The 21,916-nt window shown below is 37.5% G+C and overlaps 1 protein-coding gene across 1 annotated transcript in view; it reads right to left on the bottom strand.

Annotated features, from left to right (window-relative positions):
- CFTR (CF transmembrane conductance regulator) overlaps positions 1-21,916 on the bottom strand; it is a 201,451-nt gene that overhangs the window by 50,490 nt on the left and 129,045 nt on the right. The window contains exons 18-21 of the mRNA XM_065883990.1: positions 20,513-20,592; positions 15,033-15,183; positions 13,721-13,948; positions 10,919-11,019 (exon numbers count right to left, since the gene is read on the bottom strand). Coding sequence (XP_065740062.1) covers positions 10,919-11,019; positions 13,721-13,948; positions 15,033-15,183; positions 20,513-20,592 — 560 coding nt within the window. The remainder of the gene's footprint in view (positions 1-10,918; positions 11,020-13,720; positions 13,949-15,032; positions 15,184-20,512; positions 20,593-21,916) is intronic.

The following is a 21,916-nucleotide window of genomic DNA, read 5'->3' as shown; positions in this document are numbered from 1 at the left end:
GCCTCATTTCTAAGGTGGAGCCAGGAATGAGGAGGGCCTTAGAGAAGGTTCCAGTGCCCGGCATGGCACAGGAGCAATGGAGTAGACACGGATGCTTGGCATGTCTAGACATAGATAACTTGACATAGCTTCAGATTTTCTTGTATTTCCAGAATGGTGCTGAAGGGAAGCCAAGAATCCCAATGCTTTGATCCCTCAGGGTCTTCCATTCCTCAGACACATGGAAGCAGCTGAGAGAGAGAGAGAGAACTCACCTAGGGAGAGCTCAGAATCAGCACCAGAAGGACAAAGACCCAATATACCTGGACTGTACACTTCTAGGTCAGAGATAGTCTCGGAGACAGCAAGCACAACAAGGGACAACCCAGGGCCAGACGCCCCCCTCCTTCAGTGTCTTGGTATCCTGTAAACTCCACTCACAATTTATTATAGATTCACTTCTAGGAAGATCTCTGTATTTGCTGAGGTTGTTTCTTCCACTCGGCGGAAGGCATGTTCAAATAGAAAATAAATTTGACTATAGCACAAGTAGTCATATTTCTCGTACACTTGATTTCACAGCCAAAGATTCATACCTGCAGTCAGGGATGGATCCAGGCTTGGTGGAACCTGAAACTTCAGTAATTTAGGGGACTCTTCTTAAGAAAAAGAATATATATACAATGAACTCTTAGCCATAAAAAGGATGAAATATTGCCATTTGCAGCAACATTGATGGATCTAGAGAATATCATACTTAAGTGAAGCAAGTCAGACAGAGAAAGATAAATATTATATGATATCACTTATATGTGAAATCTAAAAAATAATACTAATGAATCTACCTACAAAACAGAAACAGACTCACAGATACAGAAAACAAACTTACGGTTACTAAGGGGGAATAAATTAGGAGTATGGGATTAACAGATGCATACTACTATAAATAAAATAGATAAGCAACAAGGATTTACAGGGAACAATATTCAAAAAGAGAGAAGAAAGAAAAAGAACTAAAATTCTGCATAGAAAATTAAGTATAGGGCCTTGAAAGGAGGGAGAACGTGAAGCAAGTGGGAGAATGTGAAGCTTACATCTTATGGGCTTCAGTTAAATCCACTGTGTCTATTACAGTAAATTTATTCAAGCATTGTTTGTTGTATCTTCCCCATCTAGTGTTTACCATCATGCAGTCCCTTAATAAATCTTTGTTCATAATGAATTAATGCATTGTTCTACCTCCTATGCAGAAAGCAGTTTCTGAGCAGGGAGAATGACAGTGCTGTAAGGACCTTAGCAGGAAATCCAGGCTGCAGTTGTAGCCTCGGCCTCTCAGCCTGAAAATATACATGGCTATTTGGATTAGAAGGAAGTTGTAACATACCAAACTATTTTTAGTCTCATATATTTGTCTTCATTGAGCTTTTTAAACTAACTTAATCCTGTCTCTAATTTGGAATGTCTAAACATTTTCAGGTGATATGTAAAAACTGCTACGCCATTGTCCAGCTATGTAGATGGAGCTGGATGGAAATTCAGAGTTGGCAATTTTCAGAGTTCTGTAGACGGAGTCGGGCAAACTCCTTAAGCTTAAGCTGCTGCTTCTGTGCATAGAGACGTGTTTCCCGAAGAGGAATGAGGGGGAAGCTCTGTCTAGCCACTGACAGCAAAGTCTCAACGTAGCCATTACCAGCTTAGATGGGAGAATGTGTCTTAGATTTTAAGAAGTAAATGATGAAGCCAAAATGAGACTCAGGCACTGAAACATCAAACCTTTCCTCACATGAAGAGGAAAACTTGATATAATTTGCACAGACTTCTATAAAATTGGAGTTTAACTAAAATGAAGTGGGATTTTTGCTTGAGTAGCATCTGCTTTAAATTTTTGGCTTGATTATTTAAATTTACTATGCTCAAAAAATTCTCCTGAGTCAATCTTTAAAACTGAATCTCATTATCTTTATGATAGCATCTAAATCAGAGGTCCCCAACCCCCAGTCTGCGGACCTCTATAGGTCCGCGCCGCACAACAGGAGGTGAGTGGCTGGCCAGCGAGCAAAGCCTCATTTGCCGCTCCCCATCGCTCCCTATCGCTCGCGTTACCGCCTGAACCAACCCCCCAACCCCCCGTCCGTGGAAAAATTGACTTCCACGAAACCAGTCCCTGGTGCCAAAAAGGTTGGGGACAGCTGGTCTAAATTACTAATCTAAGCATCAGGAGAACAGAGTCTTTTGGGAAAGGACAGCTCCACAGCCTCATCTCAACTTTATAACAGATATATTTAGTGAAAAAGAAAATGATTCTTGATTTTCCTTTCCACCTGTTGTTAACAAAGAGGCTTAAAGATCTATTCTAGGGCAAGTCAGGAAGCCAGACTCCTCTCCCTCACAAAATATTGCTCTTTTTCCTTTCATCCTTTTGGTTATTTGGAAACCAGTACATCAAAACTGTGCATTAACACCTAAACTACATGCTGTAATACCCCAAAAGCCATGATGATAGAAAATATATTTCATAAGCCTGAGATCTGGCTGGCACTGTAAAGCGTTTTCATAACTGGTTGTTATAGGAAGATTATAAGAAATAAATTTGAAGAGAATCATCTAGAACAGTGACATGTGAAAAACCACACATTTTGCAAGAGAGATTTTCAAAATGTGAAGTACATGAAAGGGAGGATTAAAGTGTTTTAAATCATAGCTTCTTCCTGGTAGACCCAAACTAAATGCTTTTCAGAATCAACTAATTAGAGACCTGAGACCCAAGACCACGTTAGAGTCATTGGCATAATCTTTAAGCCATGCATATAGATTTAAGAGATAATGGTTGAGTAGTGACCACCTGGAGGCGTGGGATAGGGAGGGTGGGAGGGAGGGAGGGAGACGCAAGAGGGCAGAGATATGGGAACACATGTATATGTATAACTGATTCACTTTGTTATAAAGCAGAAACTAACTCACCATTGTAAAGCAATTATACTCTAATAAAGATGTAAAAAAAAGAGATAATGGTTATCATGGAAACAGACTCTGCCCAAAACATATTCTTGAAACTCTGGTCTATCTTTCTACGCCTATTACTTATGCTCCTAGAGCACTTAAAAAGTCAACCAGAACTGTGTTGTTATAAATTATTAACAGCATAAGTGAGTTACTTATCGTATACTGTAAATTCTAACCCTTTGGAAATTATTATAGCTTGCTATTTAATTTGTGGCAAATCACATGGCAAGTCAATGTCACTTTTTCTGACTGTAAGAAGTGAGAAAGAGAAAGAAAACACATTACAACTAATGACAAAAGACATATCCTAAATAAACGTAGAGGTATCAAATATGTTGTGCCTATTTCAATAATTAAGAGTTTCAATAATCAAGGTACTAAGTGCCAATAGGCAAAGGAAGACTCTCAAGTTTACCTATCTGAAAAGGTCTGGTATCACTTATTGAATCTATTACTCAAACTTGAACTCTTTCTGGTGTTACTGTTTTTTAAAAGCACATGATAGGCCATCAGCAAGGGCTTGGTGAATCCAACTGGGTCTATGTGGTAGCCATTAAACATATTTCAAAGGAAATCTCAAGAAGAGAAGATTTACTAAAAAACAAAATCCAGAACAACAAATCAAAATATTTCCCCATGGGCTTCCCTGGTGGCGCAGTGGTTAGGAGTCCGCCTGCCGATGCAGGGGACGTGGGTTCGTGCCCCGGTCTGGGAAGATCCCACATGCCGCGGAGCGGCTGGGCCCGTGAGCCATGGCCGCTGGGCCTGCGTGTCCGGAGCCTGTGCTCTGCAATGGGAGAGGCTGCAACAGTGAGAGGCCCACGTACTGCAAAAAAAAAAAAAAAAAAAATATTTCCCCAAGGTTTTGATTTTCTATAAGCATCTTAATTTTGAGATAGTGCAACTTCCCCAAGTTCTCTCTCATTAAGCACCATCCTTTACATGTCTTATACAGATTTATATGTGTCATTGTTTGATACACAGGACAAAAGTAATTTGCTGATGGTCTGTCAGTTCCAAGGTAAATTCTATCCCATAGACCAGAGGTCAGCAAAACTATGGCCCAATGGCCAGATCCAGCCACATCCATTTGTTTACATTAGCTTTGCCCGACAAAGGCTGAGTTGAATAATTGCCATAGAGACCACATAGCTCACAAGGCTGAAAAAAGTACTATCTAACCCTTTATAGACAAAGCTTGCAGACTCCGTGCCATGACTCACAGAAAACTGGAGTGAAAATGAATCTTAGAGACCAACTAATCCAGTGATTCACAAGTCTAGATATACCAGAATCACCTGGAACACTTTTTAAAAGATAGACATCATGCCTGGTCACCTTGCCCCCAACGAAGAGAACGGCTTTAACTAATCTTAGAGGACCCTGAGTAATCTCTATCTTTATAAAGTTTCCACATGCGCTGTCAGGTTGAGAACCTCTGTTCTAATCCATTCCTTCTTGGTACAAATGAAAAATTCTAAACCCAGAAAGTTAAAGTGACAGGCACAAAGCTCAACAAATTTTCCCAACTTTTCCACACTCCCGCAATCCCTTCAGGTTCTCATAAGCCTCTCCTACTAATCAAGACCCAAGAACATCTTAATGGTGCTTTCTTTGTCTTTCTTGGTTCCAGTAACACACTGGTTCAGAGTTCTTTATCAGCTCTGACAACTGCAGTGGTGAATGACCTAATCATTGGACATGAGCATTCAGGGCCAGTGACAGATATGTGTGATTCCTGAGAGCACCTGGAATAGTGCCTGTATACATGCCAATCAAGACTTGAAATCTTTCATAGGTTCAGAAGAGAATGTCAGAGCTAACAGAAGCTTAAAAAATTTCTAACCAAAATAGAATTAGGCATCAGGAGCACTGAAGAAAAGGCAGGTTCCCCACTTCTCCTCCCATCAGGTTTCTTGTTGGTCATTATACAATCAGTCACTTGATCTTTACTGGAACCCAAAATAAACACGGTCAATAAAAGGACAAAGGAGAAACAGAGGGAGTTTCTATTGACAGAAAACTCTTCTCAGATTACATCAATCTTGCAAGAACTTTCTGGAAACTCATTAACTGGAATCTAACTGTGAACCGTACAGAGGCACAGTCTTCCCTGCTCATCCCGGCAGCTTCCATACTCCTGTGTTATTAAGAACACACTCTATAACAGGGATGGCTTATCTGCTGCTGCAATTGGTGAATTAAGGCAGTAGATACTATTCATATGCTCAGATCTTTTAGCTGTGCTCACTAGGATGTAGACAGTCCTGAAAACAGATGAATTGTCAACTGCCTCATTCAAACATTGAGACTATGAGTGTGGGCAATTCACTAGTCACCAGACGGCTTGATAACCACTAAGTCTGAAACATCACCTCATCACCTTTCATCCTTTCTACCTCTTATTTATTTATTTAATTTTCACTCATTCATGGAGGCAAAAATCTAGGTATGCACAGCCTAGTTAAGATATATAATGTTTAAGTAGCTAACAATAGGAGACAGAGAAGCTTTATGGTACTAAAAATGGCAGGCATCTTGTGAATCCAAATAAAATAAATAAGCACACAGCTTTGTTAATTAAGAACACAAAAATTTTAAGATAATAGCTTTAGCAATAACAACTATAATCCATATAGTACGTGAGGAATGGAGCTAAAAAGAATTAACACTTCTCTTTTCATCCCATCTACAGAACAGTATGAGATACACAACTGAAATGAATAGAGAGACATACATGCTATTCATGTTAAAATGAAGAGTGAATTAGAAATAATAGCTTTTAAAACACTGTGATATCAATTGAAATAATTGGAAATCCCCTAACATGGGGGTTTCTAGTGGGAATTATTAAGTTGGACTCTGATAATCTTGCTATTTTAAAAATTTCTGGGGTTATTCACAACCTATTACACGATGCTGTTCACAAGGTGACAATGTTCAGATGATTTTTTTTCCTAACGGCTATATAAAACTAGACAAACTAGTAGGTAGAAGTTTTGTTCACTTTTAATGGTCTCTTGATACTGCAAGCATATTTTGAGGAGATTCCAAACAAGAGCTTTTGCCCTAAAATGTCAAGTCTAGTGGAAGACATTCTATCACTGTGTTTTATAAACACTGGGAGGTGTCAAGTTAGTAGTTGGATATATATCTAGAGGGCAGGGGAGTGGTCTAAATTAGAGATATGAATGTGCAATGCATTGAGAGATGATTTCTGAAGCATGGAGTTAGATAACAGCTAGAGAAAGTGTAGATAGACGAGGGCTGGAATACAGCTGATGTTTAGAGCTCTGCAAGAAGATGAGAGGCCAGCACAGAGAACTATGGAGGAATCGGAGAGGTAGCGGGAAAACGAGGTGGGAGGAGCATCACCCTAGGGAGAGAAGAAAGGATCACAAGAAGGACGCGTCCGTGGCATAAGTAACTGCTGAGAGGTTGAGAGAAACAAAGATGCTGGCTCTGGAAAGACGTTGGTCATGAGTGCTGGGGATGATGGAAATGAAATGAAGCAGGTTATGTAAAGAATCGGGGGGGGGGGAGGAAATGGAGTCAGGCACTCTTTTAAGAATTTTTGCTGAAAATTGGTCAAAGAAATGGAGTGCTAGCTGGAGATCAAGGGATGGCAGTTTTTTTTTTTAATATATATATCTTTATTGGAGTATAATTGTTTTACAGTGTTGTGTTAGTTTCTGCTGTACAACAAACTGAATCAGCTATATGTACACCAATATCCCCATATCCCCTCCCTCTTGAGCCTCCCTCCCACCCTCCTTATCCCACCCCTCTAGATCGTCACAAAGCATCAAGCTGATCTCCCTGTGCTATGCAGCAGCTTCCCAGGATGGTAGTTTTATGCTAGGGAGAAAGGTCCCACAAAGAGGGGTTGATCGCATATCACTGGCCTTTATACAGGAGCGAAGACACAGAGAGCACTGGAGCATATGAGTAGTGGTGCAGAAGGGTGGTGGAGAGAAAGGAGGGAATTCTTTCTGGTTGCATGTTTTTTTCTATATAGTATGTAGCAAGGTCCTTGGCTGAGAATGCAGGGGGTGGAATTATTGGAGCATCTGAGAAGAGACAAGAAGGTGGGAAAGAACCATCTTAGGGAATAAAATAGAGAATTTATTAGGAAAATGTAATAAAAGGGTTGTTGGCCGTTCTGAGTGCCAACATCTGAGATGTGCAGTCAGTCATAAATGCAAAGATACCTGAGGTTGTGATGAGGAAGTGTTATCCTCCAAATATTACCTCTACTGTTTGAAAGCTAATGAAAGCTAGGCACCTGGGTTAAGCAATGGATGAGCAGTAGAGGAAAAGTCATATTGCCATTTTTATAACATCGTATTTCTGTTGATGGTTGACTCTTTGTTCATGCCTAAACCCAGCCAGATGCATAAATGAAATATTCTTTCCAAGTCTAAAGACGTTTTTTTCTGGGTACCTTTATACTGAAAAACTAAAAGCGTGTGTCAAACAAAACACCCTGTTTACTGCATTTTAAACTCAGGTCTAAATCCATTTCAGAACTCAGTAAAGTAAAGTGAGTTTTTACTTCAGAGGTCACAAGGACCTTTAGTGTTAACACATACGTAAACATGAAATTTGAGGGCAGACCTCTCTCCCCTTCTACTTTCAACGTATGCTAGGTGAAAACCAGCAGATTACTGGACAGCTTTAGCAGTTGCAGGGGTGGAAGCAGCAAGATGGGAATTAATAACTAGATAAAGGCCCAGGAAGGACCAGTTGTGCTGTTTGGCAGGGAAATGAAAACTAACATGATCGCTTTGATATTCAAAGAAAAGAAACCGACTTTAAAAAATATGATCAAATGCAAATATTGATACTTTTCATAGATTGTATTAGAACATAATAGTTTTTTGCAAAGATCCTTTTATGCCAGAAGGTGAAACAATGTCAAAGCACAGGTCACAAAGCCCAGGATGACCATGTGAAAAACTAGAGAAATAAAAATGCCTGAAGGAAATTTTAATGGAGATTAGACATGCAAAACAGACAGACACCAAACAAAGAGAGGCTGTAGAGGCTGTTACATAAACCAAGCAAATTAATGTGACAAACAGAAAGGAATTGTGCATATACGAGGTAAAGAGATGCTTTCAGATAAAGAAAATGAAGTGAAGTGCATGAGGATTTTCATCGTAAAGTCAAAGTTGTAGAAGGTTTGAACACAGAATTAAATAAATGCCAGCACAATATGTACTCACTACCTTCCTGCTATTTTCCAACAGAAATATTTTAAAGTACATTTACAAGACTCAACCCCAAAAGCATGAGAGCTAAGTGAGGAGACGAATGGCGTCACTAAAAAGAGTTGGTCAAACTCAAAAAAAAAAAAAAATGATGTTAAAGGAAAAGAGAAAAAACCCTGCCATAAATCAGGTTAAGGTTAAATTACATTTCAATGAATTACTACAATGCTTTGGTTAAATAAAATATTAAGTCACATAGACAAGAAGAGGGCATGAAAAGGTTTGGATTTTCCCTATAGAAGTATTTTTTATAATGATACTTGTTCTGACAGGAATTGATTATACAAATGTCACAGCTGAACGAATGTGTGCATTTTGAGAACACATCAACTGTCTCAGAGAATAATAAAAAGAACCTAAGCCAAAAGGGTAATAACAAGTGTTATATAGTCATTTCCAACATGGGTTTCTAGACCGTCCACAAATACAGTATTGGATGTCTGATTTTGAATATAGTACTCCAGCTAGACTAATAGAAGTTGATGATGAAGCTATCCATCCAGACCAACTATACCATCGGATGAAAATTATGTTTTTTGTTTTTTTTTTTGTGGCGATACGCGGGCGTCTCACTGTTGTGGCCTCTCCTGTTGCGGAGCACAGGCTCCGGACACACAGGCTCAGCGGACATGGCTCACGGGCCCAGCCGCTCCGTGGCATGTAGGATCTTCCCAGACCGGGGCATGAACCCGTGTCCCCTCCATCGGCAGGCAGACTCTCAACCACTGCACCACCAGGGAAGCCCATGCATTTGTTTTTTAAATAAAAAGGGGAAATATGCCTTGATTCCATTTATCTCTCACTCTTGCTGCCATGGGATTTGTGCCCTGGACACAGTGTTACCTCACATACATTACTGCAGGCTCTGCACTCCAAGGAACCAAAACAAAAGAAATCACAAAACCAAAATATGGTCTTTGTACACACTAATAAATTACATAAATATGTGGCAATATTGACCAAGCAAAAAGAGAAGGCAATGATAAACACTTAAGAATGAGGAGCTACCACCAAAGGAAAAAAAACAAAAGACTGTGGAAATTTAAAAAATATGAAAAAATATTATGAAAAATGTAATGCTGATAAATTTGAAAACCCAAGATAGGGGAAGATTTCTTAAAAAGATACCAAAAGCACAAAACATAAAGGAAAATATTGAAAAATTTAACTTCATTAAACTCAAAAGTTTCTTTTCATCAAAAGATACTATAAGCCAAGCCACTGACTGAAGGACCATGTTTGAAATGTAAAGAAGTGATAACTGATTCAGAATTCATAAACTCCAACAAATGAATTAAGAAAGAAACCAATCTACTTGAAAAATGAGCAATCGAAATGCACAAGCAATTAACAGAGAAGGAATCTCAAATGGCCAATAAGTATGTATTAAGCTGCCCTATCTCCTTAGCATTCATTTCATACCCATCAGATTTCCAAACTTAAAAAGTCTGACAAGAATGGCTATCATCAGAAAGTCTACAAATAATAAATGCTGGAGAGGTTGTGGAGAAAAGAGAACCCTCTTACACTACTGGTGGGAATGTAAATTTGTGCATCTACTATGGAAAACAGTATGGGGAGGTTCCTTAAAAAAATTAAAAATAGAGCTACCATTTGATCCAGCAATCCCATTCCTGGGCATATGTCTGGAAAAGTTAAAAGCTAATTCGAAAAGATACACGTACCCCAATGTTCACAGCAGCACTGTTTACAATAGCCAAGACATGGAAGCAACCTAAGTGTCCATCGACAGATGAATGGATAAAGAAGATGTGGTACATATATACAATGGAATACTACTCAGCCATAAAAAAGAATGAAATAATGCCATTTGTAGCAACATGGATGGACCTAGAAATTATCATACTAATGAGTAAGTCAGACAGAGAAATACAGATGCTATATATTATCACTTATATGTGGAATCTAAAAAGTAATACAAATGAATCTATATACAAAACAGAAATAGACTCACAGACACAGAAAACAAACTTATGGTTACCAAAGGGGAAAGGGAGGGGCGGAGGGATAAATTAGGAGTATAGGGTTAGCAGATACAAACTACTATATATAAAATAGATAAGCAACAAGGATTTACTGTATCCACAGGGAACTATATTCAATATCTTGTAATAACCTATAATGGAAAATAATCTGAAAAATATATATATAACTGAATCACTTCACTGTACACCTGAAACTAACACAATATTGTAAATCAACTATACTTCAATTAAACCAAAGTCTGACAATATCAAGTGTTGCATGTCATAGCTATGGACCTCTGAGAATTCTTATACTCTCTTGATGGGAGGTTAAACTGGTACAACAGATCTTAGAACAATTCGGCACCATCTTGTAAAGTTGAACGTGGGTGAATTCTATGGCCTAACAATACCACTCCTGGATGGCTATCCTAGAAAAACCCTGGGCAAGGAGACTGCAAGAATGTTCACCGTAGCACCAGATCTTAATTGTGGCTATTTATGCGGAGGAAAGAAGAGTTATGGGTTTAATGAGAGATAGATAGTGACCTTCGATTTATCCGCAGTGTTTTATATCTTAAACTGGGTCTGGGTATATAGTCATCCCTTATGTTATTACCTATAATTTTTGGTTCATCTGAATTTTTTTTCATAGAAGATAAAAAGAATAATACTTACCAAGCTATCCACATCTATGCTAGAGTTTACGGCCCACTGTAGTGTACCCATGATATTCATGGCTAAAGTTAGAATAATCCCAGCGCTTCCTTCTCCTTCACCTACAGGTGGAAAAAAGATATAAATAAACTTTATGCTATTTCTCTCTTCTGTGAACCATTTTATGTATTCCTAGAAGAGGGCACATATTAAAGTTACATTTTGATTCTGTGCCAGTTTTAACCATTTTTCATCTCAGATCCCCACAGCATGTATCCCTAGTAATAATATGCCCTGTATATAATACGTATACAACCAACATTTTAAACCAAAGAGTGATTGACTATTAGGAAAGAGTTGCCCTTTTTTAAATGCTTCAGATATTGAAGGGGATGTTGGCGTTGGGTAAATATCACTTTTATCCCTTCTACTATTACTCTGTAAGTAATAATACCTTCAAATAATGGACAAGGAAAAAAAGTACTGTGTCTGAATAAGCTCCTCTACAAAGAAGTCAAAAGTAGGAGAGATATGTGTGTGAAAAGCATCCAGAAGATGTTTAGATGTACTTCATGCCTTTGCGAGGAAGACTTTCTCTGCCAATCAGATGCTGCTGGGAAGAAAGAACTTCGAGTTTCATGGGGAAGTCAGAACTCATGGGTCTGCCATTTGGAAAAAGAGAAGACTGCTCTTTATGTTAAAAAAAAATTGACTCGTCCACCGAGGAAGAACAATACTTAAATGTCTAATTAGAGTAAATAGTTTTTAAGGGCTACAGGGGACCACTAATTAAAATTCATAAATACTCTATTCATAGCCCTACAATTTTTCTAATAGGAATGTTCTTAAATTATTACAAATTTAGGTTATCACGTCTCAATTGAGAGTCAGTCTTTGCATCTGTAATGCATGATAAAACTGTCATAAGGTTCTAAAATTGGGAGAAATAATTCATCCCATTATTATGAATTGAAACTTTGCTTCTATAATTCCTCTAACAGAAGACAAACCATAGATAGCAGGTATGTGCTTTTAATACTAAATCATTTATTCTAAATAGGTAAGATTTATCCAGGGCCCCAATATATTACTCATTCTGAAGATTAAGATGAGAGTAAGATAAAATTTTTAAAATAGTAACAATAATAAGTAATATGAGATTTTCAGGTGCTTACTATGGACCAGGCACTATACTGTTTTATACAAATTATCACATTTAACACTCACCACAAACTTATGGGATAGGTACTATCATTATGTTTATTTATACATGAGGAAAATGAGGGCTTTAGAGAAGTTAATTAAAGTGTACAAGTTACCACAGCTGAAGACCAGCAGAGGCAGGGCTGTTATTAGCTGTGTGGCTAACATTCATTCTGGCTGGGCATCTGATTTAATGGATAGGTCCTGAACTATACTGATTGCTAAATGCTTTGACTATCGTGCCTGGTAAATCGGGACTCAATCAGATCCTTAACCATTATGTTATAGCACATGATATATTGGTTTGAATTCACTGTTAACAAATCCTTGTTCACTCAGCCCTCTTGGATCCCATTTCAAATAACTTAATTAAAGGCAAAATTTTTAAAAAATTCTTAACTGCAAAAGAAATTTTATTTTAATTACTGTACTGCTAAGGATTTAGTTCATTTGCTTGACCCTTTATATTCCTTTCATAGAGTAATTCCCCATCGCCCTAGGCTGAGAGAACAGTGAAGGCGGGGAATCCACTACTCTCATGGCACCTGTGTGGATGGCAGGTGGACCCTTCAGCCAAAATGAGCCCGTTTTCGGTTCTTGCCCATACTTGGTAACTGGACAGAGGAAGTCAGCTGTTCATTCAAAGGGCCTGAATGGAGAGGCCATATAAGGTCACTGTAGCACAGCTCTGGGACATCAGGGAAGCCAGTCTTCAGAGAAAGAGAAATGAATGAAGTAGCCAGAGGAAGGAATGGGCACAGCCGGCATCCAGTGTCCAGAGACAGGAAGCTCTGAGTCTGACTCTCCACGCCTGTCCCATTTTCCCTGGAGGCTCCGTGTGCCTCCCACCCTGTGCTCCACGAGGTCCTCCTATAATTCTCCAACACGCACTTCATTTTGTTTGATCCGGATTCTATTCTTAGAAACGAACGACCCCTCAGATTTGGCAGTCACTCTGAATCGCTGTCCACAGTCACATATATAAGATATTTCAACTTTTCTTATAGCTCAGTAATTCACCTTTTTTAATTAGAAGAGCTCACTTGCCTATATAGGTTTTCATTTCACTTACGATGAAATAGTTTATGTTTGTCACCCAAAGATCCTAAAACTCAGAACATCTGTATTTGAAAAATATGGTACTTTCACCTAAGTTATTTCACTTCTATGGCAGTTTTTCACCATGCAAAGTTCACATTAGGATGACAAATTGCACCAACAGGTGGTTAAAAGAACAAAATTTACCAGGGATGGAGATTTTGTGTGTATCTGTATATAAATTTGGATGTTTCTTTTCCCCTATTCAGAGAGTTCTTTAATAAAGAGATCTATTACTTTTGAAGCCAAGATCCTTTATCAAAATGAGAGTATTAGATGGTTTTTTTCTTTGAATCACAGATTTGTTACCTGACACTCCTTGTATCTCAGTTTTTCAACTGCATACATCTCTAATTCAAAGAAATCATTCATTGAACAATAAACAAATTTTTTGATCAATTAACTCTCAAAAAATTAACTTAAAGATACCTAAAATTTTTAACCTATAAGAATGTAGCATTTTATTGGTTGGCAAAGCTTTAAATTAAATGCTTAGCTAAATAGTTAAGGAGCTCACAGTACCTGTTGTTAAAATGGAAATGAAGGTAACAGCAATGAAGAAGAGGACAAAAATCATTTCTATTCTCATTTGGAACCAGCGCAGTGTTGATAGATACAAGAACCAGTTGGCAGTATGTAAATTCAGAGCTTTGTGGAACAAAGTTTCAAAGTAAGGCTGCCGTCCAAAGGCACGAAGTGTCCATAGTCCTTTTAAGCTCGTAACAAGATGAGTGAAAATTGGACTTCTGCCTGTGGAATATTCCCATAGAAAATAATGCAAGTCATGTAAACACATAATGCAAATTCTTACTTTAAAAAGAGTGGCTTAAAGAATAACCAAACAACAAATGTCACTGGTTAAAAAGGCTTTTCATTCTGGTGCTGTACTTTGAATAGATGCAATCTGTTATTTTTTTAATGAGTTACCCTCTTTTTTACTTGGTTACCATGGATGGGAACTTATTATAAAATCACTGTCACTATTTATTCATATTCCTTGGCTACCACTGGGCATGTTTATCTGACTAATCCTAAATTAATCAGAGAAAATGTTTTTCTTTTGAGACGATTTATTCAAGGCCTCAATTAAGAAAGTTTATGTGACTTAATTTAGCAAATAACCTTCAATGCAGAAACACACTGGAAATACATCCCCTGAAAATGCACCCAAACAGAGGCTGTTACTGAACAATGTGCTTCCCAAAGAGCTCAAGCAGTGTTTGGGGGCACACAAAAAGGCAGACCCCCAGGAGAGAAAGGAAAGGTGTCTGAAAACAAGCCAGAGGGAAGAATTTTGTCCAGTACCATTTGGGAACACACACAAACATTTAGTGATAGTAGCACTATCTTTTCAAATTTTAGTTTATATGATTATGAATGGATATCATATACATCAAGCCTCCTAAGACTCTATATACTTGTTTTAAAATCAAAATGAAGTCACATGGTCATTAATTAGTAAAAACAATCTATGTGTGCTTTATAATTTACTGTTTCCTTTTCCTACTTATACTATTTTTGGGGGGGGGGATAGTTTGTGGTTTAACATTATATTTTAAATCTGAAAGAAGACAAAGGTCAAATTCTCAATAATAATACTTAAGATCTAATGAATAACAAAAGTATGAGACCCAAGAGAGTTATATATGATGAGAATGTACAGACACGGCCTGGATCACAGTTGAAATAGATGTTTTTAAAAGTCATTGTCATATAATGCAAGAGTTTAAAAATAGGAAAAAAATTTTGGAAAGGTACATAAATCACAGATAAATATCCACAAATAGCTCTTGTGATATTTTCCCAGGTGAGCGTTGCACAGGCTGCATCATACCTTCAGATTCCAGCTGTTTGAGTTGCTGTGAGGTGCAGAGGAAGTAGGTTCTCAATAGAATAAAAGCCGCTATCACTGGCACTGTAGCTAGGAAGATGTAGGGTTGTAAAACTGAGACTACCACCACAGCCCCAATCACAATTAATAACAACTGTGGGATCAAAGAAAATACACTGGTAAGTAAATAGTTCCGTGTTGCAAAGTGGACAAGGTATGTTAGCAACATCTTTCTAAATAGGGTCTTCACACTCTGTTCCATTCTTAATACGGGGCAGGTACCTTCGTACTGGGAAGGCAGCCACCTCAAAGTACGTTTTTCATAAGTTCTATCAAAATTCCAAAAATTGTTTAGGTTGCTCATAATAATATTTTGAAGTTTAGAAAAAACGGTATTCTTGCACCTTAGTATACACTCACTTCCTATACACTTTAAAGTGCTGTATGACAAATACATTTTAAATGAACATAATTTTTTTCTAGCCTGGGCTTCTTTTAAAATAAACTTTATATTTTAAAATAATTTTAGTATGAATGTGAGATTTTTTGATTTATTTGTTCAGACAATTTCTGAAAATTGGGCATTCATCTTGGAGCCTTTTGAGTCAGAAAAATCTGGTAGGCTTGGTCATCTAGGCAAGCTACTTAATTTCTCCAAACCTAGTTGATGAACATTTAAGATGAAAAAAAAAGTATACTTAATAAATTTCACTCCCCTTTCTGTTTTTGTTACTGTTCCTTAAAACAATCGAAGATGACCTAGAGGCTCAAAAAAAAAAGAAAAAAGATTTGGGGGGTATGGCTGATTTAATTTGAAATTAGACCACTTTTCTCTCATATATTATCAAATGAATTTTGTGTTTCAGTCAAGCCCATTCATTAGAGACATATCTTCACATTATCCACCCTCAAAACTGGATCCTTGTGGGCAGTCTCAGAAACAAGTTAACCATATTGGTGTTCTTCAGATCAAGTTCAATGCTTAAATTCTATATTTCCAAAGGACACTAAATCCATACATATTAAAAAAAATCTGCTAACATTTGTTCCACAATACCCCATGTGAATAAAGCATAAATAAAGTAACTGTCACAACAAGGGTTGAAAAATAAACCTATCATAACATCTATCTGATAATCACTGAGCCAGTTGTCTACCAACTGCCATGGGTGACATATGTACTTTGTACAACCAATGTACTTTGTACAACACATGTACAACCGATACAGAAATACAGAACATTTTGGTAGATGAAAACATGAATAAGCATGTAACTAAGATCTGCATAAATCTTCTTTGAATGGGTTGTTATGTTCATCTAAAGCTTCGGATGATCATATCTCAATGATACGTTTCTAGGGAAAATGCCTCTAAGGTGTCCATCATCAAATTCTACAATAAGCCCTTCGCTCATTTTCGTTCAACAAATACTCAGATAAATACAGTGCCAAACACTGGACTAAGTACATATGATGACTCAATAATCTAAAGAAAGTCTTCTCTATTCTGTTCTTGCCCTACAAGTTCCACAGACTAAGTACATATGATGACTCAGTAATCTAAAGAAAGTCTTCTCTATTCTGTTCTTGCCCTACAAGTTCCACCAGTACAATGAGAAAGCCTCAAACGCCCTAGTTACTACATGACAAGACTTCATCAATGGCGAAGGACTCAGTTTTTTAACTGAGGGTATTTATTTCTCAGAAATAGGATCTTTTGAAAAAAAGAGAAAAATTAACTTCCAAGCATTATTTACTAGGAAATACAATTTAATTTAAATGGGCCACCATATTAAATACCAGTATGTCTGAAACACAAATGCTATTGCATTGGCAACATGGAAACGTTCAGCTATTCCATTAGAATCAGAGTTTTTTTTTGTTTGCTGTTGACAGTTGTGAACGGCACTGTGTTCATTTGTCTTGTGCTATTTTTACCATGTAATTCCAATCTGGAGCTGTTGGATTATAACAATGGGTGGGGAAAGTGATCATTATTTTTTCTTTGTTTTTTCTTTTTTTTTTAACATCTTTATTGCAGTATAATTGCTTTACAATGGTGTGTTAGTTTCTGCTTTATAACAAAGTGAATCAGTTATACATATAATATGTCCCCATATCTCTTCCCTCTTGCATCTCCCTCCCACCCTCCCTATCCCACCCCTCTAGGTGGTCACAAATTACCAAGCTGATCTCCCTGTGCTATGCGGCTGCTTCCCACTAGCTATCTGTTTTAGGTTTGGTAGTGTATATATGTCCATGCCACTCTCTCACTTTGTCCCAGCTTACCCTTCCCCCTCCCCGTATCCTCAAATCCATTCTCTAGTAGGTCTGTGTCTTTATTCCTGTCTTGCCCCTAGGTTCTTCATGACCATTTTTTTTTTTTTTTAGATTCCATATATATGTGTTAGCATACGGTATTTGCTTCTCTCTTTCTGACTCAATTATCGCTGATATGGTGGAGATTCTTAGGAATGACAATAACTATTTTACAATAGAACAGGAAGAACTGTGCAGCCAACCCAACCAAGATATCACATAGGGTTTGAGAAGAATGGAGAAGGTGGGTAAAACTGGAAATGGTGAAATATTCACAAGGTAGATTTCCAGCGATTAAAATTATCCAGAATAAAGCCCAAATTGAGAAGTGAACAGTAAATCTAAGCTTTGAGGAAAATAACTCTATTTGCTTTATAAGGAGCCATCCTTAGGCATTGAGGTCAGAAGCTAATAATTTAGCACTTGTGCAAAACTAAAGGTACTGATTTAATATGTTTGATATTCTAATTATACAAAGAAACTTTAAATTCTGTCCTAGTTTTTAATTCACAGTGAATAGGAAACAAGTCATTTCAGACCAGGTATATTAGTGAGAGGACAACAAAATAAGTAAATAGAGGGACTTCAATACAAGATGGAAATGTGAGTACAGATTCTAATTCCCATTCATCCTTACCCAAATCCTAAAATTCTAGGGGAAAACAAATCAACAGACTATAAAACCTGCAAGGTACCAGATGATAAGAATGAAGGATCACTTTGAAATCATTTAGAAGGTTAATTAATTGATCAATAAATAGATAATACCTATTTAAAACCAGGCAATGAACACCAGATCTGGAATTTAATTCATAATTGATAGTTAGTCCTTGAGAATTTTTAAGCCAGGGATTAATGGGATTAATAGAATGAATAAGGGAGGAAAAAAGATGTCAAAGACACAGTAGAGATCAAAGTGGTGGGACTCACTGTGTATTCATATATTAGGGTAAGACAGAAAGAATCAAAAAAATCTAAAGGTTTTGAGGCTGACAAGAGAAGATTTGCATATTTTAAAACACGGAGGCTTCTGTTTCGTGAAAAAAGTCAGTCACTGAAGCATAGAGATAAGTAGGACGCCAGGATAGTTTTTTTTCTGTGTGGCTTCAAGTTCAAATTTGTCATGTATGGTCCACTTCCAGTATGCCCATCGGAAGCATACGACTTTAATATTGAAAGTGACCATCATCAGACTTATCTTCCTCATTTGAGAAACCTGAGACTCTTAGAGATTAAGTATCTTTCTCAAGGTAAAATAAATAGTGGTATCTGCAGAACAGAATCTGGATCTTTCATTTTCACTATACAATGTTCCAATCCAGAAAGTAAATTGCCCAGAATATTATCACATGTTAAGAACTAGAGTTAACAGAAATAACATTTTTTTAAAAAAAGGAAATTTACAGGTGTGCCTCATTCTGTGAAAAAATCTGTTTCTGAAATGTGACTAAAAAGAAATTTAACTAATCTGAACATAAGTATAACCAAAGGGGTTCACATTTAAAGGACCCCTCTGATGCATTTTTTAATAAATCAAAATTAATCAGATTTTTACTGTATTTGATTGTCATGTATCATGCTTCCTTAATGTGAGACCCCCTTGTAAATAAAATAGGGAAATCAAAATAAAAAAGCCCTGCCCAATCACTTATGAAACAACTAGTGAGCTGCAACAACATTAGAAGTTGAGCAGAAACTACTGAAATTGCCGTAAGAGAAAGGATGAGAACCAGCACGTGTGTCAAGACGTGTTAACTCATAAAGTAAATGTTCAAAACTGCACTCTCCCAAAGGACTTCTGAAGTAAGCCTTACACTGATTCAGAAAATACTCAGCAGACTACAAAAGTTTTTTTTTTTTAATTATCAAGGGCTAACATTCGTGAATTCTTTTGCAGTCATGTCAAGATATCCATGTTCCAGTTTGTACCTGATTTAATAATATTACAGTTGAGATCAGTCATTTACAATCCTAGAACAAGGAAGAAATGTCCAGAAATTAAAGAAAGACATGGGAAACATTCCTTCACATGCATAAACTCAAAGCATTGGTTAAAGAATTCCAGCAGGGGCTGCTAAGTTATATCTCTAAACAGAGTAACTGAAGGAAACTCAAGATTCTAAAGTTCACCTGGAACAGTTAATGTGTTTGACTGTGCCAATCATTCCAGATGAGGCAAACTGGCAATCTGGTTTTTGTGCACCTGCCAATGTCAGTTGTGTATACACACAAATGTGATAGCCCTTATGTTATTTTATTTCATAGGTTCTCAGTGGCAGGGGTGGCGAACAACTCATCCTAAGATGGGCAGCATCCTGTTCCAAGTGTCTCTCCAAGGAGGTCATTGCGACTGCGTCATTTACTCTCTGAGGCTCAACCTAAGCCAGACAGTAAGCTGTTTTCAAACCTCATTCAACAGCCAAGGTTATTAACTCACAACACTCAAGTTCTGTCACTTATGAAGTCTTAATGCCGTATCCCCTAGGTCACCTTCATCTCCAGCCCCTTCTTCCCTTCTCCACTTTCACCATCAATCACCCCACCCCAAGGACACATGCTCAGAGTCAGGCTGCCCTGCAGGTGTCTTCAGATCTGTCACCCAGGGATAGTCCTGACTAGTCCTGAATTTTTCCTTCCTCTCTCACCTGCTTGAAAACTTACCTGTACTTCTGTCCCTGCATTATGGTTCTTACTGTGAGATTGCTAACTAGCTACTCTTTGCCAAAGTGTTCGTGGATGAGACTGGTTGAAACTGTAGTCCACCAGGAAACTGACTGACCTACATTTTAACACGGGCCCTCTGGAGGTAGGTGACTTCTCTCAAATAATGATGCCAATGTCAAAAATCTCACACTTCATGGGCAGTGATTTGGGGGAAAGCGGTCTGCTATACATCTTAAATCACTCCCAAGTAGACAGCTATTATATCTAAATGAGGAATTGCCTTAGGTTTTGGTCAGGTAAACAGTTCTGACTTACTACTGAATTTACTAAATTTATGACTATTTTGAAGATTTTTTTTTAATATTGAAAAGATTTATAAATATACAGGCTTCAACTCTTAATCGGATGAAAAGTAAGCAAGAACTAATTTACTACATTTTCTAATTAGTTTTAAAAAGTGCAACAAAGCAAAGTCACTTAATAGTACTTATTTTTACAAACCTGAATGAAGTCAAATATGGTAAGAGGCAGAAGATCATCCAAAACTGCTATATCTTTGGAGAATCTATTAAGAATCCCACCTATAATGTGAAGAAAAATTCTTCAGAAACTAGTAATCTTAAAAATACATATCAATATTTCATGGATTTGATAACTTTGGATCACAGCAGAAGCCTTCAGAACTCAAATACAAATGAGTACATAATCATATATATATATACATATATATATATAATGACGTAGACAATGTTAGTACGAGGATTCTAAGTTGTACAAAGATTCTAAATAACTCTGTATTCAACTTATTGTCTCCTACTTTTAAACTTTTATAAAATACAGATTGCTATAAGATTCAGGCAAAAACCAAGGTCTTTAATAGAGCCCTATCACAAATTATGTCAGGAATAGGCACCCATCCTACTACTACAGTCTCCCGTTTACAAGCCTGAGTTTAGTAATAATTTTCTGGATATGCTCTCATCATTCCCTTATATCTGTATTTTGTAATATAGAGCCTCCCTATCCTTCAACTTCCACACCTTTCTTTTTTTTAGACATCTTTATTGGGGTATAATTGCTTTACAATGGTGTGTTAGTTTCTGCTTTATAACAAAGTGAATCAGCTATACATATACATATGTTCCCATATGTCTTCCCTCTTGCGTCTCCCTCCCTCCCACTCTCCCCATCCCACCCCTCCAGGCTGTCACAAAGCCCCGAGCTAATATCCCTGTGCCTTGCGGCTGCTTCCCCCTAGCTATCTCCACACCTTTCTAAAACATACCTCAGCAGAACCCGTGGCTGCTCTCAACCCCTTCCTGCCCACCATGTGGACCTCCTTTGCCATGTCCTCCTTTTCTACCCTCTTCACTGGCAATCTAAGCTTCAGCCTGTCTTCTAAATTAACAGACTCTCATTTGTAAGTCTGATCATTTTTTCCTTCAGTGAAGAAAAGTTACACATGGAGTGCTAGGTGGCAGGCACAATGCTAGGCACTGAGATAACAGAGGTGAATAAGCCTTGCTCCTTGCCCTTGAGGAATACGTTGTCTAGGGGTGAGTTAAACCTATAATTATAACATATTACTGTACAAACAAAGTGATATTGAATCTTATCATTTACTCCCCCATTTACTGCAGGATAAAGTCTAAAATTCTTAGTTTAATATTTAATACCTTCCATGATTTGGCCTTAAACTACCCTAGGTACAAGCTTCCTCTTCTCAAACATTGTTTCAAACTGGCTTATTGTTTAAATACACCTTATACTCTCCTACCTCCTTGCCTTTTCCATGTAGCTCCTCTGCCTGAAAGCCCTTTCCTCTCATGTCTACATGTTAAAATCTATGTCTCCTTCCTGGCCCAACTCAAATGCCTCTCCTGCAAGGAAGCATCAATTTTTGCA

The sequence above is a fragment of the Phocoena phocoena genome, chromosome 9 (assembly GCF_963924675.1).
Source record: "Phocoena phocoena chromosome 9, mPhoPho1.1, whole genome shotgun sequence".
NCBI lineage: Eukaryota > Metazoa > Chordata > Mammalia > Artiodactyla > Phocoenidae > Phocoena > Phocoena phocoena.
The sequence above is the reverse complement of the archived record's forward strand: the minus strand, read 5'-3'. Positions and strand labels throughout refer to the sequence as shown.